Source organism: Cherax quadricarinatus, chromosome 3 (assembly GCF_038502225.1).
Source record: "Cherax quadricarinatus isolate ZL_2023a chromosome 3, ASM3850222v1, whole genome shotgun sequence".
Classification (NCBI taxonomy): Eukaryota; Metazoa; Arthropoda; class Malacostraca; order Decapoda; family Parastacidae; genus Cherax; species Cherax quadricarinatus.
The window spans coordinates 5,165,927-5,185,918 of NC_091294.1; the positions used below are offsets into that span (position 1 = coordinate 5,165,927).

Consider the following 19,992-nt stretch of genomic DNA (forward strand, 5'->3'; position numbering starts at 1 on the left):
CATGTTATCTCTCTCTCTCTCTCTCTCTCTCTCTCTCTCTCTCTCTCTCTCTCTCTCTCTCTCTCTCTCTCTCTCTCTCTCTCTCTCTCTCTCTCTCTCTCTCTCTCTCTCTCTCTCTCTCTCTCTCTCTCTCTCTCTCTCTCTCTCTCTCTATGAAACAAAACGATCCTTCCATTCCTCATTCATTCTTCTCCTGTGATCTTTGAAAGAACTTTATCATGAGATGAGGGCAAAAACTCGAGGAGGTGAAGAACCATGTTTACGAGGTGAAGAACCATGTTTAGGAGGTGAAGAACCATGTTTACGAGGTGAAGAACCATGTTTACGAGGTGAAGAAACATGTTTACGAGGTGAACAGCCAAGTATAGGAGGTGAAGAACCATGTTTACGAGGTGAAAAGCCATGTTGACGAGGTGAAGAACCATGTTTAGGAGGTGAAGAACCATGTTTAGGAGGTGAAGAGCCATGTTTAGGTGAAGAACCATGTTTAAGAGGTGAAGAACTATGTTTAGGAGGTGAAGAACCATGTTTACGAGGTGAAGAGCCATGTTAAGGTGAAGAACCATGCTTACGATGTGAAGAGCCATGTTTAAGAGGTGAAGAACTATGTTTAGGAGGTGAAGAACCATGTTTACGAGGTGAAGAACCATGTTTAGGAGGTGAAGAATCATGTTTAGGAGGTGAAGAGCCATGTTTAGGAGGTGAAGAGCCATGTTTAGGAGGTGAAGAACCATGTTTACGAGGTGAAGAACCATGTTTACGAGGTGAAGAACCATGTTTACAAGGTGAAGAACCATGTTTACGAGGTGAAGAACCATGTTTACGAGGTGAAGAACCATGTTTAGGAGGTGAAGAGCCATGTTTAGGATGTGAAGAACCATGTTTATGAGATGAAGAACCATGTTTAGGAGGTGAAGAACCATGTTTACGAGGTGAAGAGTCATGTTTAAGAGGTGAAGAGCCATGTTTATGAGATGAAGAACCATGTTTAGGAGGTGAAGAACCATGTTTACGAGGTGAAGAGTCATGTTTAGGAGGTGAAGAACCATGTTTATTAGGTGAAGAGTCATGTTTAGGAGGTGAAGAGCCATGTTTAGGAGGTGAAGAACCATGTTTAGGAGGTGAAGAACCATGTTTAGGAGGTGAAGAACCATGTTTACGATGTGAAGAACCATGTTTACGAGGTGAAGAGCCATGTTTAGGAGGTGAAGAACCGTGTTTAGGAAGTGAAAAAACCATGTTTAGGAGGTGAAGAGCCATGTTTACAAGGTGAAGAACCATGTTTAGGAGGTGAAGAACCATGTTTAGGAGGTTAAGAACCATGTTTACGAGGTGAAGAGTCATGTTTAGGAGGTGAAAAACCATGTTTACGAGGTGAAGAGTCACGTTTAGGAGGTGAAGAACCATGTTTATTAGGTGAAGAGTCATGTTTAGGAGGTGAAGAGCCATGTTTAGGAGGTGAAGAACCATGTTTAGGAGGTGAAGAACCATGTTTCCGATGTGAAGAACCATGTTTACGAGGTGAAGAGTCATGTTTAGGAGGTGAAGAGCCATGTTTAGGAGGTGAAGAACCATGTTTAGGAGGTGAAGAACCATGTTTACGATGTGAAGAACCATGTTTACGAGGTGAAGAGCCATGTTTAGGAGGTGAAGAACCGTGTTTAGGAAGTGAAGAACCATGTTTAGGAGGTGAAGAGCCATGTTTACAAGGTGAAGAACCATGTTTAGGAGGTGAAGAACCATGTTTAGGAGGTTAAGAACCATGTTTACGAGGTGAAGAGTCATGTTTAGGAGGTGAAGAACCATGTTTATGAGGTGAAGAGCCATGTTTAGGAGGTGAAGAACCATGTTTATGAGATGAAGAACCATGTTTATGAGATGAAGAACCATGTTTATGAGATGAAGAACAATGTTTAGGAGTTTAAGAACCATGTTTACGAGGTGAAGAGTCATGTTTAGGAGGTGAAGAACCATGTTTATGAGATGAAGAACCATGTTTATGAGATGAAGAACCATGTTTATGAGATGAAGAACCATGTTTAGGAGGTTAAGAACCATGTTTACGAGGTGAAGAGTCATGTTTAGGAGGTGAAGAGCCATGTTTAGGAGGTGAAGAACCATGTTTAGGAGGTGAAGAACCATGTTTAGGAGGTGAAGAACCATGTTTACGATGTGAAGAACCATGTTTACGAGGTGAAGAGCCATGTTTAGGAGGTGAAGAACCATGTTTAGGAGGTGAAGAGCCATGTTTACAAGGTGAAGAACCATGTTTAGGAGGTGAAGAACCATGTTTAGGAGGTGAAGAGCCATGTTTACAAGGTGAAGAACCATGTTTAGGAGGTGAAGAGCCATGTTTACAAGGCGAAGAACCATGTTTAGGAGGTGAAGAACCATGTTTAGGAGGTGAAGAACCATGTTTACAAGGTGAAGAACCATGTTTACGAGGTGAAGAACCATGTTTATTAGGTGAAGAGTCATGTTTAGGAGGTGAAGAACCATGTTTAGGAGGTGAAGAACCATGTTTACGAGGTGAAGAACCATGTTTAGGAGGTGAAGAACCATGTTTAGGAGGTGAAGAACCACGTTTACGAGGTGAAGAAACCATGTTTACGAGGTGAAGAACCATGTTTAGGAGGTGAAGAACATGTTTACGAGGTGAAGAACAATTTTTATTAGGTGAAGAGCCATGTTTAGGAGGTGAAGAACCATGTTTAGGAGGTGAAGAACCATGTTTACGAGGTGAAGAACCATGTTTAGGAGGTGAAGAACCATGTTTACGAGGTGAAGAACCATGTTTATGAGATGAAGAACCATGTTTAGGAGGTGAAGAACCATGTTTACGAGGTGAAGAGTCATGTTTAAGAGGTGAAGAGCCATGTTTATGAGATGAAGAACCATGTTTAGGAGGTGAAGAACCATGTTTACGAGGTGAAGAGTCATGTTTAGGAGGTGAAGAACCATGTTTATTAGGTGAAGAGTCATGTTTAGGAGGTGAAGAGCCATGTTTAGGAGGTGAAGAACCATGTTTAGGAGGTGAAGAACCATGTTTAGGAGGTGAAGAACCATGTTTACGATGTGAAGAACCATGTTTACGAGGTGAAGAGCCATGTTTAGGAGGTGAAGAACCGTGTTTAGGAAGTGAAAAACCATGTTTAGGAGGTGAAGAGCCATGTTTACAAGGTGAAGAACCATGTTTAGGAGGTGAAGAACCATGTTTAGGAGGTTAAGAACCATGTTTACGAGGTGAAGAGTCATGTTTAGGAGGTGAAAAACCATGTTTACGAGGTGAAGAGTCATGTTTAGGAGGTGAAGAACCATGTTTATTAGGTGAAGAGTCATGTTTAGGAGGTGAAGAGCCATGTTTAGGAGGTGAAGAACCATGTTTAGGAGGTGAAGAACCATGTTTACGATGTGAAGAACCATGTTTACGAGGTGAAGAGCCATGTTTAGGAGGTGAAGAACCGTGTTTAGGAAGTGAAGAACCATGTTTAGGAGGTGAAGAGCCATGTTTACAAGGTGAAGAACCATGTTTAGGAGGTGAAGAACCATGTTTAGGAGGTTAAGAACCATGTTTACGAGGTGAAGAGTCATGTTTAGGAGGTGAAGAACCATGTTTACGAGGTGAAGAGCCATGTTTAGGAGGTGAAGAACCATGTTTATGAGATGAAGAACCATGTTTATGAGATGAAGAACCATGTTTATGAGATGAAGAACCATGTTTAGGAGGTTAAGAACCATGTTTACGAGGTGAAGAGTCATGTTTAGGAGGTGAAGAACCATGTTTACGAGGTGAAGAGTCATGTTTAGGAGGTGAAGAGCCATGTTTAGGAGGTGAAGAACCATGTTTATGAGATGAAGAACCATGTTTATGAGATGAAGAACCATGTTTATGAGATGAAGAACCATGTTTAGGAGGTTAAGAACCATGTTTACGAGGTGAAGAGTCATGTTTAGGAGGTGAAGAGCCATGTTTAGGAGGTGAAGAACCATGTTTAGGAGGTGAAGAACCATGTTTAGGAGGTGAAGAACCATGTTTACGATGTGAAGAACCATGTTTACGAGGTGAAGAGCCATGTTTAGGAGGTGAAGAACCATGTTTACAAGGTGAAGAGCCATGTTTACAAGGTGAAGAATCATGTTTAGGAGGTGAAGAACCATGTTTAGGAGGTGAAGAGCCATGTTTACAAGGTGAAGAACCATGTTTAGGAGGTGAAGAGCCATGTTTACAAGGTGAAGAACCATGTTTAGGAGGTGAAGAACCATGTTTAGGAGGTGAAGAACCATGCTTACAAGGTGAAGAACCATGTTTACGAGGTGAAGAACCATGTTTATTAGGTGAAGAGTCATGTTTAGGAGGTGAAGAACCATGTTTAGGAGGTGAAGAACCATGTTTACGAGGTGAAGAACCATGTTTAGGAGGTGAAGAACCTTGTTTAGGAGGTGAAGAACCACGTTTACGAGGTGAAGAAACCATGTTTACGAGGTGAAGAACCATGTTTAGGAGGTGAAGAACATGTTTACGAGGTGAAGAACCATTTTTATTAGGTGAAGAGCCATGTTTAGGAGGTGAAGAACCATGTTTAGGAGGTGAAGAACCATGTTTACGAGGTGAAGAACCATGTTTAGGAGGTGAAGAACCATGTTTACGAGGTGAAGAACCATGTTTATTAGGTGAAGAGCCATGTTTAGGAGGTGAAGAACCATGTTTAGGAGGTGAAGAACCATGTTTACGAGGTGAAGAACCATGTTTAGGAGGTGAAGAGCCATGTTTAGGAGGTGAAGAACCATGTTTACGAGGTGAAGAACCATGTTTAGGAGGTGAAGAACCACGTTTACGAGGTGAAGAACCATGTTTAGGAGGTGAAGAGCGATGAGCAAACAGGGGTTATGTACTAAGCAAACAGGGGTTATGTACTAAGCAAACAGGGGTTATGTACTAAGCAAACAGGGGTTATATACTAAGCAAACAGGGGCTATGTACTAAGCAAACAGGGGTTATGTACTAAGCAAACAGGGGTTATGTACTAAGCAAACAGGGGTTATATACTAAGCAAATAGGGGTTATGTACTAAGCAAACAGGGGTTATGTACTAAGCAAACAGGGGTTAAGAACTAAACAAATAGGGGTTGTACTAAGCAAACAGGGGTTATGTACTAAGCAAACAGGGGTTATGTACTAAGAAAACAGGGGTTATGTACTAAGCAAACAGGGGTTAAGAACTAAGCAAACAGGGGTTGTGTACTAAGCAAACAGGGGTTAAGAACTAAGCAAACAGGGGTTGTGTACTAAGCAAACAGGGGTTATGTACTAAGCAAACAGGGGTTAAGAACTAAGCAAACATGGGTTAAGAACTAAGCAAACATGGGTTATGCACTAAGCAAACATGGGTTATGTACTAAGCAAACAGGGGTTAAGAAATAAGCAAACAGGGGTTGTGTACTAAGCAAACAGGGGTTAAGAACTAAGCAAACAGGGTTGTGTACTAAGCAAACAGGGGTTAAGAACTAAGCAAACAGGGGTTGTGTACTAAGCAAACAGGGGTTAAGAACTAAGCAAACAGGGGTTATGTACTAAGCAAACATGGGTTATGTACTAAGCAAACAGGGGTTAAGAAATAAGCAAACAGGGGTTGTGTACTAAGCAAACAGGGGTTAAGAACTAAGCAAACAGGGGTTGTGTACTAAGCAAACAGGGGTTAAGAACTAAGCAAACAGGGGTTGTGTACTAAGCAAACAGGGGTTAAGAACTAAGCAAACAGGGGTCATGTACTAAGCAAACAGGGGTTATGTACTAAGCAAACAGGGGTCATGTACTAAGCAAACAGGGGTTATGTACTAAGCAAACAGGGGTTATGTACTAAGCAAACAGGGGTTATGTACTAAGCAAACAGGGGTTGTGTACTAAGCAAACAGGGGTTAAGAACTAAGCAAACAGGTGGTATGTACTAAGCAAACAGGGGTCATGTACTAAGCAAACAGGGGTTATGTACTAAGCAAACAGGGGTTATGTACTAAGCAAACAGCGGTCATGTACTAAGCAAACAGGGGTTATGTACTAAGCAAACAGGGGTTATGTACTAAGCAAAAAGGGGTTGTGTACTAAGCAAACAGGGGTTATGTACTAAGCAAACAGGTGTTATGTACTAAGTAAACAGGGGTTGTGTACTAAGGAAACAGGGGTTAAGAACTAAGCAAACAGGGGTCATGTACTAAGCAAACAGGGGTTATGTACTAAGCAAACAGGGGTTATGTACTAAGCAAACAGGGGTCATGTACTAAGCAAACAGGGGTTATGTACTAAGCAAACAGGGGTTATGTACTAAGCAAACAGGGGTTGTGTACTAAGCAAACAGGGGTTATGTACTAAGCAAACAGGGGTTATGTACTAAGCAAACAGGGGTTGTGTACTAAGCAAACAGGGGTTAAGAACTAAGCAAACAGGGGTTATGTACTAAGCAAACAGGGGTTATGTACTAAGCAAACAGGGGTTATGTACTAAGCAAACAGGGGTTATGTACTAAGCAAACAGGGGTTATGTACTAAGCAAACAGGGGTTGTGTACTAAGCAAACAGGGGTTATGTACTAAGCAAACAGGGGTTAAGAACTAAGCAAACAGGGGTTATGTACTAAGCAAACAGGGGTTATGTACTAAGCAAACAGGGGTTATGTACTAAGCAAACAGGGTTTAAGAACTAAGCAAGAACTAAGCAAACAGGGGTTATGTACTAAGCAAACAGGGGTTATGTACTAAGCAAACAGGGGTTATGTACTAAGCAAACAGGGGTTATGTACTAAGCAAGCAGGGGTTATGTACTAAGCAAACAGGGGTTGTGTAGAGAGAAAACAAAAGTTGTTCAATAGTTAAAAAATCAGAGAAAGTTTGCAACTATTTTACAACGAAAACAAAAGTAGCAGCGATGAGCCGAACTTTTTCAGCATCAGTTATATATAAAAAAATGAAGTGCAAGAAATATAGTGAATGAACTACGAGGGAATTCATATTGATGAAATATATTTTGGCAACAAGCGAGGACTGCCTGGGCTCGCTGGAAGAAGTTCCAGGCACTTGTTTAGTGTCGCACTCAGAAATAACTTAAAATGCTGTAATAACTCGAGACAGAGATGCTGAAGGGAAAGCACAGACAGCATTAGCACAGTTGTAGTGTCTTGAGGGATCATTGTGGTGTACTGTGTGTGGTAACTTAGACAGTAGCCATGGACAACTTGCTTGATATGACACCCAAGAAGTCTCTGGTGGCGAAAATATTGTCATAATGAGAGATCAGAGCGTCAGCCAAGCTGACTGTAGTACTGTGTCGGGAAGCATAAGTCTTTCACCTTCCTCTAAGTCGTCCAGGAGAGAGTGGGATGATTAATGGGGCTTAAAGTCTATCGACTACGAAAGAGGGGTAGGTGCTTAGGGACTGCTATAGAGCATGAATAGTTCCTTTGTATAAAGGCAAAGGGGACAAAAGAGAGTGTAAGAATTATAGGGTAATAAGCCTGTTGAATATACCTGGTAAGGTGTATGGTAGTTATTACTGAAGGAATTAAGAGTAAGACGAAAAGCAGGATCGCTGATGAACAAGGAGGCTTTAAGAAAGGTAGGGGGATCTGTTGACCAAGTGTTTACAGTGGAGCATATTAGTGAACAGTATTTAGATTACGGATTTAGAAAAAGCATATGATAGGGTGGATAGGGAAACAATGTGACAGATGTTACAAATGTATAAAAGAGGTGGTAGACTGTTGAAAGTAGTTAAGAGTTTTTACAAGGATGGTGAAGCTCAGGTTAGAGTATGTAGGGGAGAGGTCGATATTTCCCAGTAAAATTAGCCTCAGATATGGATGCGTGATGTCACGATGGTTGTTCAATATATTTATAAATGAGGTTGTAAGAGAAGTGAATGCAGGGGTGTTACAGAGAGGGATAAAATTGTAAGATAAAGAATCTAACACAAAGTGGGAGTTGTCACAGTTGTTTTATGCTGATGACACTGTGCTTTTGGGAGATTCTGAAGAGAAGTTACGAAGATTGGTGGACGAATTTGGAAGGTGTTTGAAAGAAGGAAATTAAAAAGTGAACATTGGAAATAGCAAGTGATGAGAGTAACTAAACATTTAGGTAATGAAAGATTGGATATCAGATCGGAGGGAGGGAGTATGGAGGAAGTGAAAGTATTCAGATATTTTGAAGTGAACTTGTCAGCAGATTGGTCTTTGAAAGACTAGGTGAAACATACAATTGACGAGAGAGGAAAAAAGGTGAGTGGTGCATTTGAGGCATCTGTGAAGACAAAGAACGTTATCCATGGAAGGAAAAGTGAGAATGTATGAGAGTATAGTAGTACCAACGAACTTATATATGGGTGTGAAGCATGGGAGGTGAATGTTGCAGCAAGGAGGAGACTGGAGGCAGTGGAGATGTCGTGTGTGAGGGCAATGTGTGGTGAGAATATTTTAAAAAGAATTCATGGGTGAAAGATTATAAAGTGAGAGGTTATTAAAAGTATCATCCAGAGGGCAAACTGTAGTGGAAGGAAGGAGGGGTAGAGGTCGTCCTAGGAAATGTTGGAAGGAAGGGGTAGAGGTTTTGTGTGCGAGAGCTTAGACATCTAGCCAGGTGCGTGAGCGTGTTAGATAAAAGCGAATGGAGGCAAGTGGTTTTTATGACTTGACGTGCTGTTGGAGACTGAGCAAGATAACATTTATGAAGAGATTCAGGGAAACCGGTTAGCTGGACTTGAGTCCTGGAGGTGGGAAGTACAGTGCCTGTACTCTGAGAGATGAGTGCATATATTTCGCAGTGTTGAGCTGTAGTATCGGCACGCCGCTGGCAAGACAGTGAATGTGAAAGTGTTTCTTATTCTTAGGGTTACCCTACCTCGGTGGGAGACGGCCAGTTCATCATTCAGGAGCTAGTTAATCCCTAAAATAGGGATTCAATTCATAAACACCTCACTGTGTACATATCTTTAGAAAATTCTGAAGCAGTTTGTGACTGCACAAAATTAGAGAAAACAATATCACTGATTTCCTTCCGGTAGACAGAGAAATGCAGACAAAAACAATCCCGAGGTCACGAAGAAGTTTGGAAACAGTGAGAAAATTTTGTTCAGTGTATCCTATAAGATATCAGCTCAGGCTAGCGCAGTGAGGCTTCCAAATTTCCTCTTAGGATCAAGGAACCGTCTCGCTAATGCTGACTGTAAGAACGAAACAAAAAACGAAAAGGATTGTCAGTCTAATATTTTCCGAGGTCTTGCAAGATCAGGTTATCTACCTCATAATGGAATTGTAATGCTCAAGTGAAACATACAATCAGGATACGTAATACCTGCTAATATATATAAAGAAAATTACGCCCCACTGGAAACGTTTCGGTCACTTTTGGCCTTATCAGTGCATTAATATACCCCCAGGTGCGTGAAACGTCGTCAAAATAAGTTACTTTACAATACCTAAGTGTCTTCTTAAAATCAGCTTAAAAGATAAACCCAAAATTAATATAAGGTTGTAAATGACTCTAAGATCGAATTTAAAAATCTTAAAATATCTACGACAAAGATCCCTTAAAAAACAATCTAAATAAAATTCAAACTAAATGATTCCTACTGACCAAATTTAATAATCCAATTAAAAAAGAGAATCTGTTTTTCTTCCCACAGGAAGACACAAGAAAATTATTAACCCACAGAAGACTTTAGGTGAAGAAAATGAAAAAAACTTTTACTAGAAAAATGAGTCTTAAACAACTGGACGTGAACCAAATGTCTCGGTCACAGACCAGTTCACTGGTCGACAACCAAAATGCTTCCTAGACCAGAGTAGCAATTTCCAACTAATTTTAGGTCACTGATAATAAATATCATGGTTAAAATTGTTTGTTAACTCTACTTTTCAATATAGACCTACGTGTCACAACAGGTTGCAACAGTCTTGTGGCAGTGTGTTTCTTACCACACTCACAGTCTGACTGACCTTCATTATTGTTCCAGCAGTCATAGAAGGTGGTTGTGATGTCCAAGTTTATATTTTGAGGTGAAAGGCGGGTGATTGTCTTAGCCAAACACTTTCTAAACTGCTGATTTCTATGTGAATGGGACAGCTGTGCAAGAGGTTCCAACTACATCAGGAGAGACTGGCCACCTCGTCAGTCACTGGAGCCTGGGATGAAAAATGTTCAACATCCACCTCTCACTGAACCAAACAAAATTTTACTACCACCACTATACATAAAACTCGGGGTGATGAAAAACTTTGTAAAAGCTATGGACAAATCTGGTCAGGAATTCAAGTACTTAACATCAAAATTCCCCTCACTGAGCGACGCTAAGATAAGAGAAGGAGTCTTCAATGGTCCTCGGATTCGAGAGCTTCTTAAAGATGGTGACTTTGAATCAGACCTTCATAGGGAGGAGAAAGCTGCTTGGGAAGCATTCAAGTTAGTGACGAAGGGATTTCTCGGAAACAGAAGGGAAGGTAACTATGAAGAATTGGTGGAAAACCTCATCAAGGCTTACAAGAACATGGGATGTAACATGTCACTTAAAATCCACTTTTTGAACTCCCATTTAGACTCTTTCCCAGCAAACTGTGGGGCAGTTAGTGACGAACATGGCGAAAGGTTTCACCAAGATATTTCAGCCATGGAAAAATGGTACTAGGACAAATGGTGCACAAGAATGATTGCAGACTATTGCTGGACATTGGCAAGAGATGATTCTTCAGCCCACTATAAGCGTCAAGCAAAAAGTCAGAGAGTAGGTACGGATTAGAGTTTAAAACATACTGATACTTACAGTACGTTATACTAAAATAATCAAATATTACACGTCTCGTGTCTTTAAACCTACAGCCAATAAACATTTTTCAAGGTGATATTTGGGTTCAGGACATAAAAATACATAAGAATTAACTAATCTCATTTAAAAAGCATACAACTTTTCAAAAATTGTTGACCAGTGTATCTTCTTCAAGACTGTAGGAGGGTTGGTAGTGGTGGTCGTGATGGTGGTGGTGGTAGTGATGGCAGTGGTCGTATGTGTGTTGATGGGATTGGTGGTAGAAGTTGTGTAAGTGGTGGTGGTGGTGCTACTACCACCATCACTACTGCCACTGCCACCACTGCTGTTACTACCATCACCACTACTGCCACTACCATCACTACCACCACTGCTTTCACTACCATCACCACTGCTACTATCACCACTAGTGGCACCACTGCAACACCTCATTTTTCCTTTATGAACGCTCTTAGATCCCTTCCGTTACCTCAGTATCTTGTTCAGTAGTCATGGTTGTGGTGGAGCCTTCAGGAGACGCTGTAGGTACCCTACAAGGTGTTGTCAGGTGCTGTAGGTGCCCTATAAGGTGTTGTCAGGAGGCGCTGTAGGTGCCCTACAAGGCGTCGTCAGGAGGCGCTGTAGGTGCCCTACAAACCAACACTTTACACACTATCCCACACACTCTTCAGCTCCCTTCCCTCCACCGGCTCCCTCCACACTAAATTTCGCTTTTCACGCTGTTTTCAAGAATAGCCCAGTCGACGTCTCTTGGCTCGTCTGCCTCCCCTGTGATTTTGGCAACGATATCCAAGGGGAAGCCCAGGGGAGCGTAAATCAGAAATAGATACAGCCCTCCCCCCTTCCCCTCACTTGCAACAAATCCACCTTTCCTAGTTGCTGTCCACCTGCAAGAACTCTTTCCCGCTCTACAAGCCAGACGAAGGTTCGATCCTTGTAATCGTTGCTCTGAATATTTAGCAATGAGTTTATTTTTTTTTATTTGATGGTTTTTGGATTATTCATACCCCTAATGAGGTAATATATTAAGTACTAGACACAGCAGTACACTCTTGAGTATACACATAAGAAGGGTATACACATGCGTACATACATTGGAGTACACAGCAGGGGTACACACAACAGAGGTACACACATTACAGGTACACACAGGTGTGTGGCACGCACCGAGTGTAGGTAACAGGTGTTCTTGGCAGGTACAGCTGATAAAACTCTCTGTTATGGTACATTCGACGCACCTCATACAAGCCACTTTCCTACATATCATCTTAGGTAACAGCGAGTCGATCATCCTAGTATGGCGTGGCTAACTAGGTGCTGCGGCCTACTGGTGCTTCAGAGGCCCGAGGGATGGTGGCCAGGGAAAGGTTACGTCCCTTCCAGGAACACCTCACACCACCAGAGCCTCTCGCATCTCAGGATGGTTAACAACACACTCAAAGGTATATCTCTGGAGTGTTATTAATCTTGCAGCCCGTTATGCTTATTTTCCCCTTAGTAAACTCCTATTCACTATTATATTTAACTTGTCCATGAACTGTATACACAGTTGTATGTTAATGTGTTCAAGTTCATTTTTTATTGCTGATCGACTGCACTGAAAACTGGTTTATAGCACAAGCGGGACTGCAGGACCTTGGGAAAGTATTTTGTGTTTGTGATATGGGAAGCTTGTCCTGTGTTTGTTGCTGCTGATCGAAGTGTCTCGTTGTTTCTTATCTGGTTATTCTAGCAGCAGGAGTCAGGCGCTTGGTGACAATATTTAATTAGTATTCTCTGCTTAATTTATCACTTCATCATTGTTGCTGAATTGCTCATTCTGTTGGTACTGGGATTAGATGTAGACTGATAGCTGAGCAATTCGTGATTTAAAATACAAAGATACCTCGCTTGTGGTTAATGTGTCTCTAAAATAGAAAGATACATCGACTATGGTTAACATGTCTCCACCACAGGGTGTCTTGTGTATATGGCGCTCATGGTGTTGTGTACTCATCCCTCCGCTTCCTTGCTCGTTCTAGTGATTACTTCGCTGTTTACCTGGCGATACAGTTGTTGAGGAAGCAGGTAGTAAAAGGCCAGGGTCAACACAGGGCGAATATCCTTTACTTGCACTTGAGTTTATGAAGCTTCCTTTGGAACATACCAGGAAATACCATGCATTTGCACAAGCCTTTACACCATCCATTTGCACAAGACTTTACACCATGCACTTGCACGAGTTCGAGAATCAGACCGCACTTTAAAGAGGCTGGTTGAGCATAGAGCTTCACATGATCACACAGCCTTGCAGGGAAAAAACGCAGTAATATTCAGCTTTCTTGTGCGACGAGAACCATGTGAATTACAATGTTAAATCAACTGTGTTAGGTCTTAAGAGAGTATACTAGCAAAGTACCGACGGGAATTCAAGTTCAAATAAGCGTCGGCCTGGGCAGCTGTTTCAGGTTTTAATGAGCCTTTGCAGTTGGTGTTACTAACTTTTATTGAATGTGTTACTCTGGATGTTTATACCTTCCTTGAGGATCACCAGCTTCTCTCTTCACTTGAAACACTTTAACTACCGGATAACATCTCCATTAGAAAATGAAAAGGGTGAATAAAATTTTCGCACGACCAGACTGGAGAGACCGAGATTATCAGAAGATAAAAGCTTGTCAGGTGATACCAGAGGTAACCAGTGTTCACTATCTTATGGGGAACACTCACAAGTTTATAGTTTCAAAAGTAAAACATTTGATACTTTGAAATATTAGAAATGTCACAAGATAAGTCATGTATTTTTTTTCAATTACAGAAACAGTCCTGTGATAATGTTACGTTCTCGAACTCGGATTAGCCAAATAATAAAAAAACTTGTAGGGTACATTTTACCTGTAGTGTCTACTCTCGTGTCCCATAACAACGTTGCAACGAGTGCATACTGTTTTGAGAGAGTGTTCTTACGACACACGAAGACTTCTGCCTCAACCAGAGTGTAATAATAAGACTGACATTTAAGGAACAGGATCAAAATAAAGGTTCATCCACAATGTGCTACGAGAAGTACACATTGCTGCAATAATTTCTGCCACTACACAGAATTTCTATAGATTCAAAATATTACAGCCGTAACGTTGTCCATTCCTAAAACATTGTCTCCTGGTCTCATGGTAGACACAAACAACTCAGTACCTGAAGCAGTTCCAGGTACTGAGTTGTCTGTGGATTTGTTTTGTGATAGTAGTCGGCCAGGGCTATGCAGTTCAAGTGAAGAACTCAAAAGTCGATAATTGCTATTCTTCGGTTGCAGGAATACCAAATGTTCCCATCTCCAAGCCAAAAGGAGCAGAACGACGTCTCCCCCCTGGCTCTAAGTTTGAAGTGAGGTCTGCCCGAAGTCAAAGCAGCGGTAGTACCCCCCTCCTTTTTTTTCTTTTTTTTTTTTTTTGCTGGGAATAGAGATGCTATGAGAAAAGTCTCCGGAAATACTGGTAAGGGGGTAAAATGATGTAGAAGAGGTTGTGCTATTATTCATGATTATGAAATTCTATCACACAATGCTTCATGCGACCCAGAACTCTTATGGATGGGCACTTCGGAGTCAAAAAAAAGCTGTTTATATGATAGCTAAACAATTTCCAGTAATGTATATAATTCCGGCTGATGGAGACCCTTTTGAACACCTAATAATAGATGTTGTGGGCCCATTGCTCAAGTCTACTGTACGTCAGGCAATCATTATGTTTTCAGATCAAGTACAAGGACACCAGATATCTGGAAAGGACACCACGTCGAACCATCACAACAATGACAGTATTAGAGGCCCTGGAGAAGTTCTGTTTCTTTGGAGGTGGGATTATCAGGGTCCATTTAAAACGATTAAGGATGTAATTTCATGTTATAATTATACTTAGGTAACTGATACCGACAAATTGGTTTAGAGAGACACATGGCCAAACGCTTCGACATGTTAATTAAAAACGTTTCGGTCCTGGAAACTTGATTAAAGTTCCAGGACCGAAACGTGTGTTCAGGTGTCTTTCTTAAACCATATAATATAAAGCTTCCAGCCTTGAACAGGCTCCTCACACACCTAACATCCTCACTCACATAGCATCCTCATTCACCTAGCATCCACATTCACCTAGCATCCTCACTCACTTAGCATCCTCACTCACCAAGCATCTCCACTCACTTAGCATCCTCACTTCTCATTCACCTAGCATAATCACTCCTCACTCATCTAGCATCCTCAGTCCTCACTCACCTAGCATCCTCAGACTTCACTCGCCTAGCATCCTCACTCACATAGCAACCTCACTCCTCACTCACCTAGCATCCTCAGTCCTCACTCACCTAGCATCCTTAGTCTTCACTCACCTAGCATCCTCACTCATATAGCAACCTCACTCCTCACTCACCGAGCAAAATCACTCCTCACTCACCTAGCATCCTCACTCCTCAGTCGCCAAGCATTTTCTCTCACCTAGCATCCTCACTCGCCTAGCATTTTCACTCACCTAGCATTCTCACTCCTCGCTCACCTAGCATAATCACTCCTTACTCACCTAGCATCCTCTCTCCTCACTCACCTAGCATCCTCACTCTTCACTCACCTAGTATCTTCACTCACCTAGCATCTTCACTCACCTAGCATTCTCACTCAACTACCATCCTCACTCCTCACTCACCTAGCATCCTCACTCCTCACTCACCTAGCATCCTCACTCATCACTCACCTAGCAACCTCACTCACCTAGCATCCTCACTCACCTAGCATCCTCACTCACCCGGCATCCTCACTCACCTAACATCCTCACTCACCTAGCATCCTCACTCCTCACTCACCTATGATATTATTTCAGCTAGCATCCTGACTCCTCACTCACCTAGCATCTTCATTCACCTAGCATCCTCACTCCTCACTCTCCTAGTATCCTCGCTCCTCACTCACCTAGCAATCTCACTCACCTAGCATCCTCACTCACCTTGCATCCTCGCTCACCTAGCATCCTCGCTCACCTAGCATCCTCACTCACCTAGCATTATCACTCACCTAGCATCCTCACTCACCTAGCATCCTCACTCATCTAGCATCCTCATTCACCTAGCATCCTCACTCACCTAGCATCCTCAATAAACTAGCATCCTCACTCACCTAGCATTATTACTCACCTAGCATCCTCACTCAACTAGCATCCTCAATCACCTAGCATCCTCACTCACCTAGCATCCTCACTCATACAGCATCTTAACTCACCTAGCAATGTCGCTCACCTAGCATCCTCACTCACCTAGCATCCTCACTCACCCAGCATCCTCAATCACCTAGCATCCTCACTCCCTTAGCATCCTCACTCACCCAGCATCCTCAATCACCCAGCATTCTCAATCACCTAGCATCCTCACTCCCTTAGCAACCTCACTCACCTAGCATCCTCACTCACCTAGCATCCTCACTCAACTAGCATCCTCATTCACCTAGCATCCTCACTCACGTAGCATCATCACTCACACAGCATCTTAACTCACCTAGCATTGTCGCTCACCTATCATCCTCACTCACCTAGCATCCTCACTCACAGAGCATCTTAACTTTCCTAGCATTGTCGCTCACCTAGCATCCTCACTCACCTAGTATCCTCGCTCACCCAGCATCCTCAATCACCTAGCATCCTCACTCACCTAGCATCCTCACTCACTTAGCATCCTCACTCCCTTAGCATCCTCATTTACCTAGCATCTTCGCTCACCTAGCATCCTCGCTCACCTAGCATCTTCGCTCACCTAGCATCCTCACTCACCTAGCATCCTCACTCCCTTAGCATCCTCATTCACCTAGCATCCTCGCTCACCTAGCATCCTCGCTCACCTAGCATCCTCACTCCCTTAGCATCGTTACTCACCTAGCATGCTCACTCACCTAGCATCCTCACTCACCTAGCATCCTTGCTCACCTAGCATCCTCACCCCCTTAGCATCCTTACTCGCCTAGTATGCTCACTCACCTAGCATCCTCACTCAACTAGCATTCTCACTCACCTAGCATCCTCATTCACCTAGCATCCTCACTCCCTTAGCATCCTCATTCACCTAGCATCCTCGCTCACCTAACATCCTCGCTCACCTAGCATCCTCGCTCACCTAGCATCCTCGCTCACCTAGCGTCCTCACTCACCTAGCATCCTCATTCATTTAGCATCCTCACTCATCTAGCATCCTCACTAACCTGGCATCCTCACTCATCTAGCATCCTCACTCATCTAACATCCTCACTCACCTAGCATCATCATTTACCTAGCATTCTCACTCACCTACCATACTCAGTCACCTAGCATCCTCGCTCACCTAGCATCCTCACTCACCTAGCATCCTCACTCACCTAGCATCCTCACTCACCTAGCATCCTCACTCATCTAGCATCCTCACTCATCTAGCATCCTCACTCATCTAGCATCCTCACTCACCTAGCATCCTCACTCACCTATCATCCTCACTCACCTAGCATCCTCACTCACCTAGTATTCTCACTCACCTAGCATCCTCACTCACCTAGCATCCTCACTCACCTAGCATCCTCACTCACCTAGCATCCTCATTCACCTAGCATCCTCACTCACCTAGCATCCTCACTCACCTAGCATCCTCACTCACCTAGCATCCTCACTCACCTAGCATCCTCACTCACCTAGCATCCTCACTCACCTAGCATCCTCACTCACCTAGCATCCTCACTCACCTAGCATCCTCACTCACCTAGCATCCTCACTCACCTAGCATCCTCACTCATCTAGCATCCTCACTCATCTAGCATCCTCACTAACCTAGCATCTTCACTCACCTATCATCCTCACTCATCTATCATCCTCACAAAACTAGCATCCTCACTCATCTAGCATCCTCACTCGCCTAGCATTCTCACTCACCTAGCATACTCACTCATCTAGCATCCTCGCTCACCTAGCATCCTCACTCACCTATCATCCTCACTCAAAGAGCATCCTCACTCACCTAGCATCCTCACTCACCTAGTATCCTCACTCACCTAGCATCCTCACTCACCTATCATCCTCACTCACCTATCATCCTCACACACCTAGCATCCTCACTCACCTAGCATCCTCACTCCCTTAGCATCCTCGCTCACATAGCATCCTCACTCACCTAGCGTCCTCACTCACCTAGCATCCTCACTCACCTAGCGTCCTCACTCACCTAGCATCCTCATTCACCTAGCATCCTCGCTCACCTAGCATCGTCACTAACCTGGCATCCTCATTCACCTAGCATCCTCGCTCACCTAGCATCCTCACTCACCTGGCATCCTCATTCATCTAGCATTCTCGCTCACCAAGCATCCTCATTCACCTAGCATCCTCACTCACCTAGCATCATCATTTACCTAGCATCCTCACTCATCTAGCATCCTCACTCACCTAGCATCCTCACTCATCTAGCATCCTCACTCGCCTAGCATTCTCACTCACCTAGCATCCTCACTCATCTAGCATCCTCACTCGCCTAGCATTCTCACTCACCTAGCATCCTCACTCATCTAGCATCCTCACTCGCCTAGCATCCTCGCTCACCTATCATCCTCAGTCACCTAGCATCCTCACTCAAAGAGCATCCTCACTCACCTGGCATCCTCACTCACCTAGCATACTCACTCACCTAGCATCCTCACTCACCTAGCATACTCACTCACCTAGCATCCTCACTCACCTATAATCCTCACTCACCTATCATCCTCACACGCCTAGCATCCTCATTCACCTAGCATCCTCACTCACCTAGCATCATCATTTACCTAGCATCCTCACTCATCTAGCATCCTCACTCATCTAGCATCCTCACTCATCTAGCATCCTCACTCACCTAGGATTCTCACTCACCTAGCATACTCATTCACCTAGCATCCTCGCTCACCTAGCATTCTCATTCACCTATCATCCTCACTCACCTAGCATCCTCACTCACCTATCATCCTCACTCACCTAGCATCCTCACTCACCTAGCATCCTCACTCTCCTAGCATCATCACTCATCTAGCATCCTCACTCACCTATCATCCTTACTCACCTAGCATCTTCACTCACCTAGTATCCTCACTCACCTAGCATCCTCATCTAGCATCCTCACTCACCTATCATCCTCACTCACCTATCATATTCACTCACCTATCATCCTCACTCACCTATCATCCTCACTCACCTATCATCCTCACTCACCTAGCATCCTCACTCACCTAGCATCCTCACTCACCTAGCATCCTCACTCACCTATCATCCTTACTCACCTAGCATCTTCACTCACCTAGTATCCTCACTCACCTAGCATCCTCACTCACCTATCATCCTCACTCACGTATCATCCTCACTCATCTAGCATCCTCACTCACCTATCATCCTCACTCACCTAGCATCCTCAGTCACCTATCATCCTCACTCACCTAGCATTCTCATTCACCTATCATCCTCACTCACCTATCATCCTCACTCTCCTATCATCCTCACTCACCTATCATCCTCGCTCACCTATCATCCTCACTCACCTATCATCCTCACTCACCTAGCATCCTCACTCACCTATCATCCTCACTCACCTAGCACTCTCACTCACCTATCATCCTCACTCACCTAGGATCCTCACTCACCTATCATCCTCACTCACCTAGCATCCTCACTCACCTAGCATCCTCACTCATCTAGCATCCTCGCTCACCTAGCATCCTCACTCACTTAGCATCCTCATCTAGCATCCTCACTCACCTATCATCCTCACTCACGTATCATTCTCACTCACCTATCATCCTCACTCACATAGCATCCTCACTCACCTAGCATCTTCACTCACCTAACATCCTCACTCACCTAGCATCCTCACTCATCTATCATCCTCACTCACCTATCGTCCTCACTCACCTAGCATCCTCACTCACCTAGCATTCTCATTCACCTATCATCCTCACTCACCTAGCATCCTCTCTCACCTATCATCCTCACTCACCTAGCATCCTCACTCACCTATCATCCCCACTCTCCTAGCATCATCACTCACCTAGCATCCTCATCTAGCATCCTCACTCACCTATCATCCTCTCTCACCTATCATCCTCACTCACCTATCATCCTCACTCACCTATCATGCTCACTCACCTATCATCCTCACTCACCTAGCATCCTCACTCACCTAGCATCCTCA

At 43.5% G+C, this 19,992-nt stretch overlaps 1 protein-coding gene across 8 annotated transcripts in view; it reads right to left on the minus strand.

The window, feature by feature from the left end:
• Positions 1–19,992, minus strand: part of Atpalpha (sodium/potassium-transporting ATPase subunit alpha) — a 1,033,168-nt gene that overhangs the window by 604,844 nt on the left and 408,332 nt on the right. Inside the window, exon 1 of one of the 8 annotated variants that reach the window (XM_070090009.1) lies at positions 11,276–11,500. The exons of 6 other annotated variants lie outside the window; for them this stretch is intronic. In XM_070090009.1, coding sequence (XP_069946110.1) covers positions 11,276–11,299 — 24 coding nt within the window. In that variant the 5' untranslated portion in view covers positions 11,300–11,500. Of the gene's footprint in view, positions 1–11,275; positions 11,501–19,992 lie in introns of those variants that run through there. One more of the 8 variants, XM_053801471.2, reaches the window with a different exon arrangement.